The 16,900-nt window shown below is 38.2% G+C and overlaps 1 protein-coding gene across 1 annotated transcript in view; it reads left to right on the top strand.

Moving 5' to 3' along the window:
- The window catches only part of ADCY2 (adenylate cyclase 2), a gene marked incomplete at its 5' end in the record, with an annotated part of 171,371 nt that overhangs the window by 109,018 nt on the left and 45,453 nt on the right, over positions 1 to 16,900 (top strand). The window contains 2 exons of the mRNA XM_083360624.1: positions 13,393 to 13,530; positions 13,914 to 14,036. Of these exons, the coding sequence (XP_083216750.1) occupies positions 13,393 to 13,530; positions 13,914 to 14,036 (261 nt within the window). The remainder of the gene's footprint in view (positions 1 to 13,392; positions 13,531 to 13,913; positions 14,037 to 16,900) is intronic.

Here is a 16,900-nt window from a genome sequence, read left to right as displayed (position 1 = left end):
ACCACCACCACCCTGAAATACCTTCACATGATTTCTGGGGGAAATTGAAAATATTTGCCAGGGCGTATAGCTTGTTTAGGGACGCGGTGGCTCAATGGGTTAGGACGCTGAGCCTGTCGATCAGAAGGTCGGCAGTTTGGCAGGTTGAATCCCGAGTGCCGTGTAACAGAGTGAGCGCCTGTTACTCGTCCCAGCTTCTGCCAACCTAGCAGTTTGGAAGCATGTAAAAATGCAAGTAAAAAAATAGGGACCACTACGGTGGGAAGGTAACAGTGTTCCATGTGCTTTTGGCGTCTAGTCATGCCGGCCACATGACCACGGAGATGTCCTCGGACAAGCGCTGGCTCTTTGGCTTTGAAACGGAGATGAGCACCGGCCCCTAGAGTCAGAAACGACTAGCACGCATGTGCGGGGGAACCTTTACCTTTAGCTTTATAGCTTGTTTATGTACAATGATTTCTGAAATTTTTAGAGAAGAAAAACAGACTTGCTTTCTTGAAATGGTATCTAGTGGCAACCATTTTTAAAAGCTATTTACTTCTGAGTTTATACATCAATTTATGGCTGGAAAATGGAAACTGACATACCTAAATCAAATAAAATTGTTTGGCTTTCTTGCCCGGAGCTTCTGTTAGTCCTTACTGCATCTCCAAATTGAGCAAAAAGCAAAAAAGAGCCACATGATAGGGAGCAAGACATTGGGAAGGAAAGACAACCCAAAACATAATGAAAATATAGTAGCAATAGAAAACCATTCCTAAGCCATGTTAGGCAAAATAAGATTGGTTTGGAATAAAAGTATACCATTGGATGATTCTCTAGAAAAAAGTTTTTGTTTGTTTCTGATTTCTGCCTTTTGTGACCATAGTAACATATAGTTCCTTTTTTGCTCTGCCACCATCATATTATAAAATAGGAAAAGAAATTTTTAGAAATGGTTACATACTGCACATAAAAGGGTCATTTTGAATTCTAGATGGTTGAATATCATTAGCAGCATCTTGGCTTCCCTAACACAATCCTTCTGTAGTCAAATCAAGTATGTTTATTACAGTCAAGGACCAGAGACCAGAACAAGTTAAAAACACTGAAGGATTAATCCTTCTGTATAAATTAAAACAATTGGAATCATTGGAAGATATTTTTCTTTTATGGGAAATTAAAACAAAGTCTCTCTTAGTTGTCTGGCTTAACTACATTTTTGTAACTAAAAACTTACATCTTGGAACAACATCAGTACAAGGATTACTAATATTGTTGTCTTCCTAGCTGGACAATTTTGAAAGTAAATTATTGGTTAATATGACATAATAATGTCATATCAACTATGCCTTTTATACCTTATATGGTCTTTGGCAAAGAAAGATAAAGACTCCTATAAGCTGAACTTGATTCTTAAATATTTCATGGGACATTATGCAAATAGCTTGCCATTGCCTTCTTCCATGCCTTTATTATGTTTATGACTGATGAAAATAGATTGGATAAGATGGTCATTGTAGCTTAGATGTTGGTGATTTCAACATAAGGTAAACAGAATTTTTTTTACCTGAAAGATATTTCTTTAGATTCGTAATTTTATTTATTCCAATGCCTAAATGTGATTACTAGTCAAATCTTTTAAACTAATATTTTTACCATTAAAAGCTGAACTAAAACCAAATGGATTTAGCATAATATTCATAAAAGCGAGCAATATCAAAATGATTTATGTCTGTGATAGAAAATAAGCAAAAAAAAAAAGATATTCTGCTTAGGTATCATTCCATCCTAGACTGCTAGGCAATCCCAGGATATATTAATAGCATTGACTAAGGTTGATTTACAATCTAGTACTCATTGTTCTCATGATCCTTTTGAAGTCCTCCTTCCAAAATTTAATGACTCAAAACCAAAGGCTATTTAGGTGGAAGATACAGTGAGGATGTACCCCATTGGTTTGCCCAAATCCCTGCTTTCTGTCAAAAGAGTCTGTACTATTATCCCCAAACAAGATGGTTTTCTTTTTCAAAAGCACAAATCAGAGATGGGGGAACGGCATTGTTATGGATTTCCTGTACACTTGGTTGTTCTTGTAAAACATGACGATATGAATAAGGAAATAATTGCTGGTATTATCCCAGATCCACCTTCCCTCACTGGCTAAGCTGGAGAAACTACCATGATTTACCCAAGAACAATTTTGTGGTTTTGTGTATTTGTGTCCTGAGGTGCTTAGGGAATGGCTGTGGTAGAATGTTTCTACAAAGGGGGAGGTAACGTGATGGATTACATCCCACCAGGCTCAAGATTGACTCAGCCTTCCATCCTTCCGAGGTAGGTAAAATGAGGACCCAGATTGTTGGGGGCAATTAAGCTGACTTTGTAATAATGCCACTTGGGGGTGTGTGTGAAAGCCCTAATAAGCAGGCATATACATAGAATGAAGGCTACTGCTAAGCTTGTAAGCCGCCCTGAGTCTTCGGAGAAGGGCGGGATATAAATGGGATTAAAATAAAAAATAAAAATCAGGTTCCCAGGAAGAAGGGAGCATATTCCAAGAAGAGAGGTGATACAAGAGACAGCACAGTACCAAGCTCGGTCATATGAAAAAGAAGAGATTTAGGATAGCCATTCCCTAGCCTAGAATTTTGCATTAGGTTAATACATTTAGTCTGGCAAGATTCTGTCTGTATGATGTAAGCAATAAAAAACTGAACTTTGGCTGGATTTTGTTACAGTGCTCTTGGGCTAAGTCTGACAGAGGCCCAGTCAAGTGCCAGCCCTAGGAGAGCTTTCTACTATCAGTGTTCCCAGAGAAGTCCTCTGCAGTGTACTAGGGAGCTGGGAATGGAGATCAAGATCCACTTTCATCTTTATTTTAAAAGGAGGGACTTCCAATCAAGTGTATGCTACAATCAGAGGGATCTGAGCATTTTCTCTGGAGTTTTATTTTGATAACTGTTTAATTACTACTACTGGAATAAAAACAGTGACTATCTTCTGTTTTGCTGTCAAAGGGGTTGGTTGTAGATCACTGGGATGGAACTCAAAAAAGTTCTGCACTATCTTCTCTCCAAGGCAACAGCTTCAGTGATTGAGGAGTATGTCTGTTTTCATAAAGAATTTTTGGTGTATTAAAAAGCTATTAAAGCTACAGTTAAGTACCGGAATAGAATATGTCAGATGGAAGTCCATGGAAGTCTGTTGAGGCATCCATAACTGATTTAATGGTGTATAATAAAAACATTTAGGACAAAATTGTAGACTTAGAATTTCAGTGTCATCAATCGGATTTACATGTAATGGGATTTCAAGAGCAAGAGGAGAAAGATAAAGCTGTCATTTTTGCGGAAGCCCTAATATATTCTAGAGTATTATTCTTGCGAGAAGAATTTTATCAGCTGAAAACTAAGAGAGCTCATCATGTTTCAGTCTCGCCATTTTGTTCCTCTGATAAGCATTAGTTATTTATTGTTAAGTTTATTGTATTTCCTGGAGGGATGAAATATTCAAAGAGCTGTTGAATTTCAAAGGACAAGGTTTTATGTTATGTTATTCCTAGAAAACAAAAATGTGTTTTGCATTGTGTGAGAGAAAGTTTCAGGGCTATATTACATATGCAGCAAATCTTCTTCTTCACTTTCTGGACAGAAGCCACTGATCTGTTCAAAAAATCTTGCAGATGAAGAAAAACGTCTTGTTGTTTTCAGTTCTTCCTGTAGTAGCACTGGTGAAATAAAATTTCTACAAGTTTTGTTATTGTGCCTGCTAATAATTCCATACAATATTTCAGAAGAATGAATAATTTGGAATTAGCTAGTCAGATAACAAACAACCAAAGTCAGAGAGCACCAAGGACTCCATACTGTCTGCTAACAGACTACATTCTGCATTCTGTGAAATTTCTGGACCAATAATGAGAAAGAACAACATATAATCTGTTCTGCAATGATGATTCTGAGCCCCTTTTTCCCCTCTGCCTTAATTGTTTTCTTCTCGCTGGGACACACATATTTTATCAGTGCATTTAGCAAAAATAGACATTCTCTCTACTTTTTTCCTATGGTTCTGGTACTATAATTTATCACCATCATATGCTTATTAAACTGGATAGGAGATGGAATAGAGAGTAGGGGGAAGGATATAACCCTACTTAAAGTAGTTGAGAGGGTCCAAATTTAATTGTTGTATTTGTTATTTTTGTTTTGTTTTTCACCACTCATTTTCTTGGGGGAGTGAGGGATTCCATGTGGTTTCTGATGGCATATTTGTATACCCAGATTGTATATGGTGATTCCTTTTTTCTTGTTCTAATATTAATTCATTTTAAGGGCTGTTTCTTTTATAACATACAATGCTGAGACTGGAGTCTTCTAAGATAGTCAAATATTATTTAAATTTTTAAAAACTGTTATAGAAAACCCTAATGGAGAAGGCATACTTAAACAATATTTGTAAATGTAAAACAATTATTGCAAATTTGATTAGTAGACTTTCAAAGCTGATGGTTAAAAAAAAGTAAGATGAATCATTTTAAAATTCCCATTATTAGACTGGAAGATCAACATTTACAGACTTATATTTAATTATTTTCAGCCCCGGGTCAGGTATTATCTGGAGAGGATCTCATTCAAATTTCAGATTGTGATGTTTACCCTCTGTCCAAAATCACTACTGGCTCATATTTAGGTGATTGTCCACTCAGACTCCAAGATCCCTCTCACAGCTACTGCTATTGAACCAAGTTTCACCTACTCTGTACCTGCATATTTGGTTTTTCTTACCTAAGTATAAAACTTTACTTTTCTCTCCGTTGAATTTCATTTTGTTAGATAGGGCCCAGTGTTCAAGTTCATCAGACTCCATCTGGATCTTGAGCCTATCTTCCGGGATATTGGCTATTTCTACCAACACCCCAGAATTCATCATTATGGATAATGGTGGTGATGATGATGAAGAAAAAAAAAAAGAATTATGATGAATTCCTGGGGAAGTCATCATAATTGCTGTAGCCACAAATTGGATCCTTGCAAAGTACATTAAATATGAGCACTTCAAAGGGACAAGGTTGGAAATACCTGGTGAGTGACTCCCTTCAACCTTTAATATAGCAGAATGAACGTTCAAGACATGTACATGATGGCATTATCATGAATTTTTTGTGCTAGTGTCAGACATGAAATAATTTTCTAGGTGTCATGTTGACCACTTCTCATTTTGTTAATAGATCCCAATACTGTTATCTATTTTTTTATTTTAAAAGGCCATTTTTCTTACATGTCATTTCAAATAGGTTAATTGGATATTAAGCAACTTTACAGAGATATACTGTTTATCTGCAGATAAATTTCAATACTTCACATAATGCTGTGAGAAATATTGAAATCTTTGAGTTTCAGATACAACTTTACCCATGAATATCTTATATTAAGAGATAATTTTACTTTTAAAATAGTGGATGAATTTTGTTTTGAAGTAAAGTGGATCCATCATATTTTTTACTTTAGAACAACTTAGATGATCATTCTACATTTGAACTGGTGGGAGGTAGCAACAAAGAGGATTTTTAATAAATGTAATCACTTTTAACAGGAATTATTTTGTATATGAGGTTAGTTTCCAGGACTTTTAAAAACCTCCCTGGTTTTTTGTACATTTTTTTTTATTGAAAAGTTTTAACATACAATTTTTCTTTAAAACCCCCCCTCCCCCTCCCTTCTCCCTCCCCCCCTACCTCTCCCCCCTCCCCCCCTCCCCCCGACTTCCCAGAGCTAAATACAAGGTATATATAAAAAAAACAATCATAAACAATCATATACTAACAACTATAAACTCTAAAATCCATCACTCTCTAGCTTATATAGGATAAAACAAACCTTAGTAATATTAAATATATATAAAAAAAACTAAAAGAAAAAAAGAAAGAAAAAGAAAGAAGACTTATTCAAATGCTACATAAAACTTCTTAACCCTATACTTATTCTGGATAAACTCAATCCATTTTCTCCATTCCATAATATAGCGTTCTTGCGAGTGATCTTTCAAATAGGCCAAAATCTTCGCCATCTCTGCCAGGTCGGAAACCTTTAATGTCCACTCTTCTATGGTCGGCAGTTCCTCTTTCTTCCAATACTGACCTATCAAGAGTCTTGCTGCCGTAATTAAATTCAACATCAACTTGGTGTCCACAACTGTAGCATCTGTAATTATTCCCAACAGAAAAAGTTGCGGACAAAACTTTATCCTCTGTTTAAAAATCTTCTGCATGTTCCACCAGACTTTTATCCAAAAAGCCTTGACCTTTTTACATGTCCACCATATGTGAAAATATGTTGCATCTTCATCACCGCACCTCCAACATTTAGGCTGATAATTCGGATACATACTTGCAAGCTTTTTAGGATCTAAATGCCATCTATAAAACATTTTGTAAAACTTTTCTCTTAGATTTTGAGCTTGTGTAAATTTTACGTTCCTCACCCAAATCTTTTCCCACGTGTCCATTGTGATAACTTCCTGGATGTTTTGGGCCCATTTTATCATACAATCCTTAACAAGTTCTGTTTCTGAATCAATCTCTATCAACGCAAGATATATCCGTTTAATATGTGCTGGTCCCTGATTTCTAATTTGCTTTATCAGATTTTCATCAGTCATTGTAAAACCATTTTTCTGGTCTTCTTTCCACCTGGCCCGTAACTGAGTATATTGAAACCAGTTTTGAACAACCTTCTCTTCTCGCAAGAGGCTATATGATTTCAAACACCAGACATTTCTTTCCAAACTTAGGATCTCCTTGTACGTAGTCACATCATGTTTGAAACCAGCATGTATGTTTTCTATTGCGTGTTTTGGAATTGCCCACAGTGGTATCTTGCAATCTAGCTTATGTCTATACTTCTTCCAAACTCTCAGCAATGCCTGTCTTAAAATATGCACTCTAAACACATTGTCTACCTTCTTGTCATACAACAAATATGCATGCCAGCCAAACAACAAATCATGGCCCTCAAGATTTAATAATCTCTCTTGTGTCAAATTAATCCAATCACTTATTGCTACTAATGCAGCAGCTTCATAATATAGTTTAAAATTGGGCATTTTAAGACCACCTCTCTCACGAGTATCCTGCATAATCTTAAGTTTAACTCGTGGCTTTTTCCCTGCCCACACAAATTTATTGATACCTCGCTGCCATTCCTCCAAATTAGAATCTTTCTTAAGAATCGGTGTCATTTGAAATAAAAATAAAAATTTAGGCAGGACATTCATTTTCACTGCTGCAATCCATCCCAACAAAGACAATTGCAATTTTTCCCAACTCTCCAATTCTTTTTGAATTTTCCCCCATAGTTTTTCATAATTATTTTTATATAACTTTGTATTAGAGGGCGACAAAAGCACCCCCAAATATTTAACCCTTTTAACAATCTCGAATCCAGTTAATCCTTCTAAGAGAGCCTTTTGCGAAACTGTCATATTTCTGGCCAAAATTTTGGTTTTCTGTGTTAACTTTAAATCCAGAAACCTTCCCATATTGTGTTATTATCTCCATCAGGTCCACAACAGAGTTCTCTGGCTGGGTCACTGTAACAACCAGATCATCTGCGAATGCTCTCAATCTATAATCCTGATCTCTAATTTGTATCCCCTTAATTTTTTCCGAATTCCGTATTTTAACCAATAATATCTCTAATGTTAACACAAATAACAAGGGCGATAACGGACACCCTTGCCTTGTGCCCTTCTCAATATTACATGCTTCTGTCAGACTATTATTAACTATAATTCGGGCAGTTTGTTTTTGATATAATGCCCTAATCGGTTGCAAAATTTTTTCCCCAAAATCCATTTTGTCTAAAACTTTCAACAAAAATTGCCAATTCAATTGATCAAAAGCTTTTTCAGCATCTAAAAAAATTAGCGCCGCAGAGATCTGGTTGTTCCTTTCCAAAAACTCTTAACACATCAACTATATGCCTCACATTATTTTTCATTTGCCTACCACTAATAAACCCCGTTTGGTCCCCATGAATCACCTGTTGCAGAACCCTCATCAGTCTATTAGCCAAAACCTTAGCAAATATCTTGTAATCTGTATTTAAAAGCGATATCGGTCTGTAATTTTTAACTTGAGTAGCATCTTGGTCTTCCTTCGGAATCAAGGAAATAAAAGCTGTTCTCCAAGACGGTGGCACCTTTCCCCCCCTCTGGATTGTCTGGAACAGTTCCTTTAACGGTTTTATCATCTCTAATTGTAAATTTTTGTAATAGGCCGCAGTCAAACCATCCGTACCTGGTGCTTTATCTACCTTCAGTTCCTTAATTGCTGTAAAAATTTCTTCTTCTGTAATCAATTGATTAATCCCCTCTTTTTGTCCTTGCGTAAGAACCGGGATGCTAGCATTCTCCAAATATATATCAATGTCTTTTTCATTAATTTTCTCCTTAGCATATAATTTAGAATAAAAATCCACAAAAGCATCCTTAATAAGGTCCTGTTGGAACACAACCCTTCCTTTATGCTCAATCTTATCTATATTAGAAGCCCTTTGTTTTTTCCTCAATCTATAAGCTAACCATCTACCTGGTTTATTAGCGTTGCAAAAAGTATTATGCCTGGCAAACCGCAGATTGGTTGCCACTTGGTCAGCCATTAATTTATCAAATTGTCCTCTTAACAGTTTAATAGCCTCCTTAGTCTTCACATCCTCTGAGTTCAAAATCAAATCCTTTTCTTTTTCCTTTATTTCATTCTCCAATTCTTTCCTTCTAGCTTCCACAGCACGTCTATGTTTATTATTCATATATATCAACACCCCTCTCATGTAGGCCTTGCTAGCATCCCAAACCATATCCATAGAGGTACCCTTGTTCATATTAATTTCAAAAAAATCCTTCATCCGCTGTTTGCATTCTTCCACATTTCTCTGATTTCTAAACAAATTCTCATTTACGCGCCACGAGCGCCTGTCTCTTTTCTCCTTATCAATCTCTAACCAAACTGGACTATGATCAGAGATAGTTCTTGCACAAATCTTCACCTTTTTAGTCCTCAGAAAAAAATCATTAGTCAACAAAATAAAATCAATCCTCGAAAAAGATTGATGTCTATCAGAATAAAAAGTGTAATCCTTTTCCTGCAAGTGTCTCTCACGCCAAATATCTCGCAGTTCCAAGTCATCCTTCATTTCAAAAAAAAGATTTAGGCAGTCTAGCATGACTTGGAATGCACTTAAAAGCTCCAGCCTTGTCCATCTGTACATCCAAAACACCATTCTAATCCCCCATAAAAATAAAAGATTTATAATCCAACTGGGTAAGCTTTGTGTGAAGTAAACTAAAAAAGTCAGCTTGTTGTTGATTAGGTGCATATAATCCAACTAAAAGCGTCTTTTTACCTTCTAACAGCAGCTCTATCATAACGTATCTTCCATGCTTATCTGCTTCAATTAAGTCTGCTGTTAAGGCACTTTTAACATAAACAACCACTCCATTTTTCTTATTCATTGCAGAAGCAACAAATTGCGTACCCAACCTTGAATTCGATAAATACTTTTGATCCAGAACTCTAATATGCGTTTCTTGCAAACATATAACATCTATCTTGAATTGTTTTAAATATTGAAAAACTTTCTTCCTCTTCTGTGGTGAATTTAGTCCATTAACGTTCCAAGTTAAAAATTTAGTTGCCATGCATATCCTCCCAAAGCTCTTGGAGCACTGCTTTGATAGGACTATCTTCTTTAGGCCGTGCTCCTCCCACTGCTTGGCTGTAAGTACGTTGTGGAAGTTCCAAGACTTTTGCTGGTCTTGTTCTTTTATTTTCTTTGCTCGTTTTAAAGCAGCACGCGTTACCCTTTGCTCTCTAGGATCATCCAAAGAAGTTATAGCTTGATCTCATCCAGCACCATTTTCCTCTGCTTCAACCTCTTGATGTTCTCCTTCTCCAGATCCCTTTGCAGCTTCCAGAAGTGTTAATGGGGTTGCTTTTAAAACGTTATTGTAGAAATCACACGCTTGCTTCACAGTAATCAGCCGATACCTTTTACCTTCATGCATCACCATCAACCCATCTGGAATCTCCCATCTGAACCTTATATCTCGTTGCTTGAGCTCTTGCACAAGAAATGTAAAGTCCTTTCTTCTCCTTAAAATCTTTGGAGGAATTTCTTTTAAAACCAAAACTTCTTGATCAGCAATCACAACTTTAGCATCATAGGCAGCTTGTATAACTTCATCTCTAATTTCTCTTTTTGCAAAGTAAACCACCACATCTCTAGGCAACTTTCTCTGTCTAGCAATCCATGAATTCACACGGAACACTTTATCCATACCTTCTCTTATTTCAGATGCTGGCTGATTCAATACCACTTCGAGAGCCTCAGAAACCAGCTGCTTTAAATCTTCCTTAACATTCTCTTTTAAGCCTCTGATTCTAACAGCAAACTGCATCTGGTAATATTGAGCAAGACTTAATTCTCTTTCCATTTTGTCTCTTAAGTCTTCATTCTCCCGTACTTTTGCTTCTAATATGGCATTCTTTTGAGTCAAATCATCCACTTTTTCATCCAAATCTTCCACACATTCCGCCACTTTATGCACTGAAGACAAAATGTCTACCTTCATCACGCTGAACTTCTGTTCCATCCTCTCTTCCATTCTCTCCTCCAATTTCTCCAATTTCTCCTCCATCTGTGCAAATTTATCACCAATTGATTCCAAAATTACCTGGGCATGTTTTTCAAGAGCATCTCGTAAGTCTTTCGGTGTCAATACATCAGGAGGGTGCAACGCCTGTAATGATGATTGTTGCACCGGAGAAGATCCACCACTCCGAAGAGTTTTAGGGGGAGGTTTAGCCGCCATCTTTTACTTTCAATTGTGACGCACTTTCACTTAAAGTTTAAAAAGTCCATCAAGCTCGAGAGTAAAATAAAATAATCCTCTTCACCTTTCCCTCTTGTACCGCTCTGCCTGCTCCTTTTAATCCATAGTCCTTCCTTCAGGCAGGGGTGGTCGCAGACGCCTGGCTCTGCTCCAAGAAGTCCGGAGCAGAGACGCTGGCCAGCTGGGAGCAACCCAGGCTTTGGGGGAGTTCAATCCTTCAGCCGCCCAAGCTCCACGCTCAGGCGGCCCCGGAGAACTCGACCCCTACCTGGGGCCTCACCCCCTCCTCTTCTCCCGAGGAGGGGGCTTCAAATTCGCCCGAACAGCTGATCGGCGCTGTTTCGGGCGAAAATCACTCAGCTGAGCCGCGGGCAGCCCGGAAAGGCTGTCTCCGGCGCCGCGCAGCCACCAGAAGTCGGTTTTTTGTACATTTATTGTTTGTTTTTCATTCCAATTAGTTATAATCAGTCTGTATAAAACGTTGAACTATTTTCATTTATTCTTTGTTTACATAACATTGAATAATATTTTACGACATTTTATTACATTTATTTTGGTATTATGCATCACATTTCCTAACTTAATATTTAATATTAAACATAATGTGATTATTTGTATATTTTATTTATATAAGGATTTTAGATTCCTAATTTATAATTTTATATTTCAATTAATTTGCCTGTAATCTGTATGGGAAGATTCATAATCATAGTTTAAAAATGTTATTTTATGCTGGTTTGGATCAAATGTAAATCTCATTTGACAAAATAAGGAAAATAACTACCCTCAAAGTAGAAAAGTTGGGACAGGATTTTTAAACGAAAAGAATTTTGTAATCACTGTTATTGCTGAAATAATCCAGAAAAGCCAGATAATTAATATAAAATTAAGCCATCAACCAACAGTATAGAAAACTAAAATGAAATTTATAATATAATACAGCAGAAAGATACTAAAGACCATGAAACGCAGTGTTATATCTGTATTGATAACTCATACTTAATATTCTAGAAATCAAAACTAGCATGAGTAGTTGGTAAATATGCATGAATGTGTAAATGTTTGTATGTTTGCTCAGATAGTGAACAATAACATTTGTAAACTTGCAAATCTTTGTATGTTTCTAAATTTGGGGATCAAAATAAAGAGGCAATGCTTTTTCTATATTACTCAATGTGGCAGTATAACTTCAGTAGTGAATGTTTTTTTGAACTATTGTATTATGCCAAATATTTGAATTAGTAATTAAAGACTTGCCTGTTTTGGATGAGTTCACAACTTCCTGCCTGCCATCCTCTCAATTTTGCCTCATTTCATTTGTTTAACTTTTTAATAACTGAATTGATCTTTCTGCAGTTTCCTGCTAAATATTGTAAGGGTGATGAGGGTGTTGAAAGAAAAATCTTTATCAGGGTCCTGTCCAAGCCAGGAATAAACAAAATGGAGACTGCTTTAGAAAGAAGATTGTAGTTTATTGAAGAGCAGAATCACAAGACATGTGGCTCTGCAACAGCTGACCACATGTTGCTGGGACTGGTGGTTTTTATACCTTCTTTGGCTTTTGTGTTTGGAGTTGTTCTTCCTGTTCCTATGGCATGAACTTTGACCCGAGGTTCAGTGTGCCCTTTTTGTATTCTGATGGTGGTGGTGGGTTAATCCTATTATATCCTGCTTCCTTGGGGCTGTGGCTAATGGCTATATCCTGTGTTGGATGGGTGAGGGGTTGCGGGTTCTAATTCTATCACTCTGCTATTGTTAGCTATCAAATCTTGCTCCAAGGGATTTCGAAAGGCCCTGTCTTGAATGGGTTTCTACAGGCAGTATTTGTACATGAAGGGGGCCTCAGTCTTTCTGAATGGGATTATCAAATCTGCATTTCTACAGAGCTGGCCTATGCCTGGGGCTATTAAGAAAACTGGGCATGCTTTTCTGCCTTTAAGATCCTCTGGGGAAATATAATATTCTGCTTTTTTAATATTCGCCAAAATATTTCCTTCTCTGGGGGGGGGTGCTGCCTTCCTACAATAACAAGGGCTACATCAAATAATATTTAGATTCAAAGGTGAGAGTACGTAGCCAATCTTGCTCTAGCTCAGAAGCTGAGACGTTGAAAAATATCCTGGGAGAAGGCAAAGTCAAACTTATGTAACAGTGGTAACCAGGAACTGAATTTGATTTGAGGCCATCTTTATCTTCTGGTTTTTTAAAAAATTGTCTTGTTAGGCATTCTGAGATTTCTTTATAGACCAGAAATGAAGTTAAAACCTGGGACAATTGCCTATGGCTACAAGACTGTGAAGTCCTTTTTCTCTGCTAAATTGTTTCCTGCTTTATAGTTCTGAGTATTGTCATTCCAAATAAATAGCAATTCATCAACATGATGCTTGGTAACCTCTTATTTCTCTCCTTTTGTTTTGTATCTTCTGCTTGTTGTTGCCCTGAATATTTTTGGAACCCTTTTTTTTCCTTTGGGGACTAATCAGAAATAGATATGTGCATTTTCATGTATTCTGTATTCAGCAGTGTAACAAGAAACTCTCAGCTTTCCTGAGATGGATTCTGAAATCAGCTGGAGTCATTGAAAATCGCCCTTGGCCACGAATCATGATTACCTTGATAACAACAGCTGTAATATTAACTATGGCTGTGTTCAACATGGTAGGTTTAAATAAGATTTTCTTCTACTTAATTGTATTGATTTGTTTATTCGGTTTGGGCACGTTACTGAGAGAAAAGAAATATGTAACCTGCATGGATTAAATTCTGTTTTTTATTGCTTTCAATGCGTTAAGACAATTTGTATTTTTATCACAACAATGTGTCAAGCAGAAAGCTTCTGATAGGTTGAAAAAATTATACAACTTTATAGAAGCTTTGTAGAAGCTTCATGAAGAAAACATTGGTCTTTTAAAAAAGAGCAACATGTTTAACTTATGATCAAAACTCCTATTTCCTTTCATATATTCATATGTTGTTATTTTGTTCAGATTCTGTATATTTGACTGAAATCCTGTGAGATTTTTTTTCTTTTCTTTTCTTAGTTTTTCTTGAATGGTGAAGGTATTGTTGAAAATCTCCCCATTCCTAATTCATCAAATATAAGTTCTCCTGATGCAAGAGATCAGACAGCCTGGTATATTCAAAGCAACCATTTTTTCTTACCAGTAAGTTTGTATCTTGTTTGAATGATCCGTAGCAGATAAAAATAGTGTTTATAAAATGATTAAACCTTCTGTAGAAAGGCTATTCCATGCAGATTATTTATTTTTTAATTACTCTACTGGTTTTCTCCAAGGAAAATGAAAAGTTACACTGAAGCTAAAGGTTACACTGAAAGTGTCAATATACTATTTGGAAAAGTAGTACCTCATTAAACCTTACAGACTAATTTGTTTCTTGTTTACTTTGAAGAAATGCTTGACTGGATTCAGTGGGACTTAGGCAGGACTGCAATTCAGTAGTCCTTGTTTAGCAACCGCAGTTGGAAGCAGCAACTTAGTCATTAAGTGATGCAGTTGCTAAATGAAACTGCAACTGTTTTTTTATCTTACTTCAGTTTTCCTTTGCTTTACAGACCTGCAAAGGCCATAAATGTGAGGATTGATTGCAGAGTGACATTTTCATTAGCGTCATCTGAACAGCTGCTGCATGAGCAGTCTGTAAGCAAGGACTACCTGTATTTGATTAGGCCTGTGCAAATCATTTCACAAGATCCACTTTTATGAAGTCACGAAGCAGCTGTTCCAGGGGAAGTGTCTTCTGTAAAAATAAATAAATAAATAAACCTTTATTGTCAAAGTACAACATGTGTACATTGAGATTAGCTGAGCCTCCCCCCGTGCTCTCTACCCCCCAACACACAGTGACAACAAACCCTCCATCCCACCACACTATGTGAACCAACTTACACCACACACCGGCCTCCCAAGTCAATTCTGCATAAGATTATGTCCCATTTAAAAGCCTAACAGCCCACGGATAAAAGCTATTTTTCAGCCTGTTGGTACGGCTGGCTATATTCCTATATCTCCTACCGGATGGTAGGAGAGTAAAGAGATACCGTCCAGGGTGTGAGTCATCCCTGAGAATCTTCCTCACTCTTCCAAGGCAACGAGCCCTGGCGAGGTCATCCAGTGGTGTCAGGGAACAGCCCACAATGTCTTGTGCTGTGCTCACTACCCTCTGTAATACTTTCCTATCCGCGGCTGTCAGACCAGCATACCAAACCACAATACCATATGAGAGGACGCTCTCTATAGTAGACCGGTAAAAGAGGGTCATTAGCTGTTGTTCTACCCTACTCGAGGTCAACCCCGAGGCCTCTCGCTTGCGGAGTACCTCAGGGGTCGGTCCTCTCGCCTCTCCTGTTCAACATCTACATGAAACCGCTGGGCGAGATCATTCGCAGCTTTGGAGTAGGGTACCATCAGTATGCTGATGACACCCAGCTTTTCATCTCAACTCCAAACAACATCAGTGATGCCCTCGACGTGATGTCCCGCTGCCTGAAAGCGGTCCGGGAATGGATGGGGAGGAACAGGCTTCAACTGAACCCGGACAAGACTGAATGGCTGTACGTACCGGCTAGCCAGGATACTCAGAACATCCCATCCCTTAACATCGGGGACGAGTTACTACCCCCTGTTGATAGGGCCCGCAACCTGGGTGTCCTCCTTGACTCGCAGCTCTCCCTGGAAGATCACATAGGAGCTGTGACCAAGGGGGCCTTCTCCCGGGTTCGACTAGTTCGCCAATTACGGCCTTATCTGGACCTGGATGCCTTACGTACAGTCACCCATGCTCTTGTGACCTCTCGCCTAGACTACTGTAACGCTCTCTACTTGGGGCTGCCCTTGAGATCCACTCGGAAGCTTCAACTGGTGCAAAGTGCAGCGGCGCGGACACTCTTGGGAGCCTCCCGATACTCCCATATCACACCTCTCCTCCGTGCGCTGCACTGGCTTCCAGTTGCCTTCCGTGTGAAGTTCAAGGTGCTGACAATGACATACAAAGCCCTACATGGCATGGGTCCGGACTACCTGCGGGAGCACCTTCTGCCAATGTCAGCGCCCCACCGTCCTGTGCGCTCCCACAGAGAGGGCCTCCTCAGGGTGCCACCGCTCAAGGAATGTCGGCTGGTGGCCCCCAGGGGGAGGGCATTCTCAGTGGGTGCGCCAGCCCTCTGGAACAGCTTGCCAACCAAAATCCGGATGGCCCCCGACCTCCGCACCTTCCGGCGCGAATTAAAAACTTACCTGTTCCAGCAGTCCGGCCTGGCCTGATAGCTCTTATTGGGGTCCCAGTTTGTATTTTACTATTGTTTGTTTTCACTACGGTTCATTCTGTATGCCTATCTTATTCTGTACACCACCCTGAGTCCCTCGGGAGAAGGGCGGTTTATAAAAACAAATAAATAAATAAATAAATAAATACCCTGTTCTTCTGCAAGACCCTAAGAAAGTGAAGCCTCTGTTGGGCCTTTCTAGCCACCTGAGTTGTGTTGTACATGCATGCTTGGAAATTTTGGGAGTTTTGAAGCAACTGAATCCAGCAGATACAAAGACATGATTTGTCCATAAACTAAATACCTCACTGAATGATTTGCACAGCCCTGGTCCTATACTTCCATGAAAACCACTGTTCTGTCATAGCCAGTCTACATGGTTTCATTCTACATCTCTGTGGTAGTGTTCCAAATCTTGAAGCATCCCTGAAGCTCCAAGTAAGCATGGTTAGTGTATGAGGAGGACCTGTCTAATTGGTCCTATTCATCTCGTTTCAAATCTTTTCAGTATGACTACACTAATGAGATGTGAATTCTTGAGAAAGCCATTCCCAGGTACCATGTTAGTATAAAATGAAAAATTCAGTCTTTTTTTAATTTGAAGGGTCAAAAATTCTTCAGATAGAAACTAGCAAGTCAGGGGAAGGGCTAGTGGAATCTTTCACCTAGTTGTCTAATTTTCTTTGCGGATAGAATATTTTAATAAAAAGTGTTCAACCCTCATCCCATCTATTGTCTGAAATA

Source organism: Vipera ursinii (assembly GCF_947247035.1).
Source record: "Vipera ursinii genome assembly, chromosome: 3".
Taxonomy (NCBI): Eukaryota; Metazoa; Chordata; class Lepidosauria; order Squamata; family Viperidae; genus Vipera; species Vipera ursinii.
This window is presented reverse-complemented; position numbering and strand designations above follow the sequence as displayed.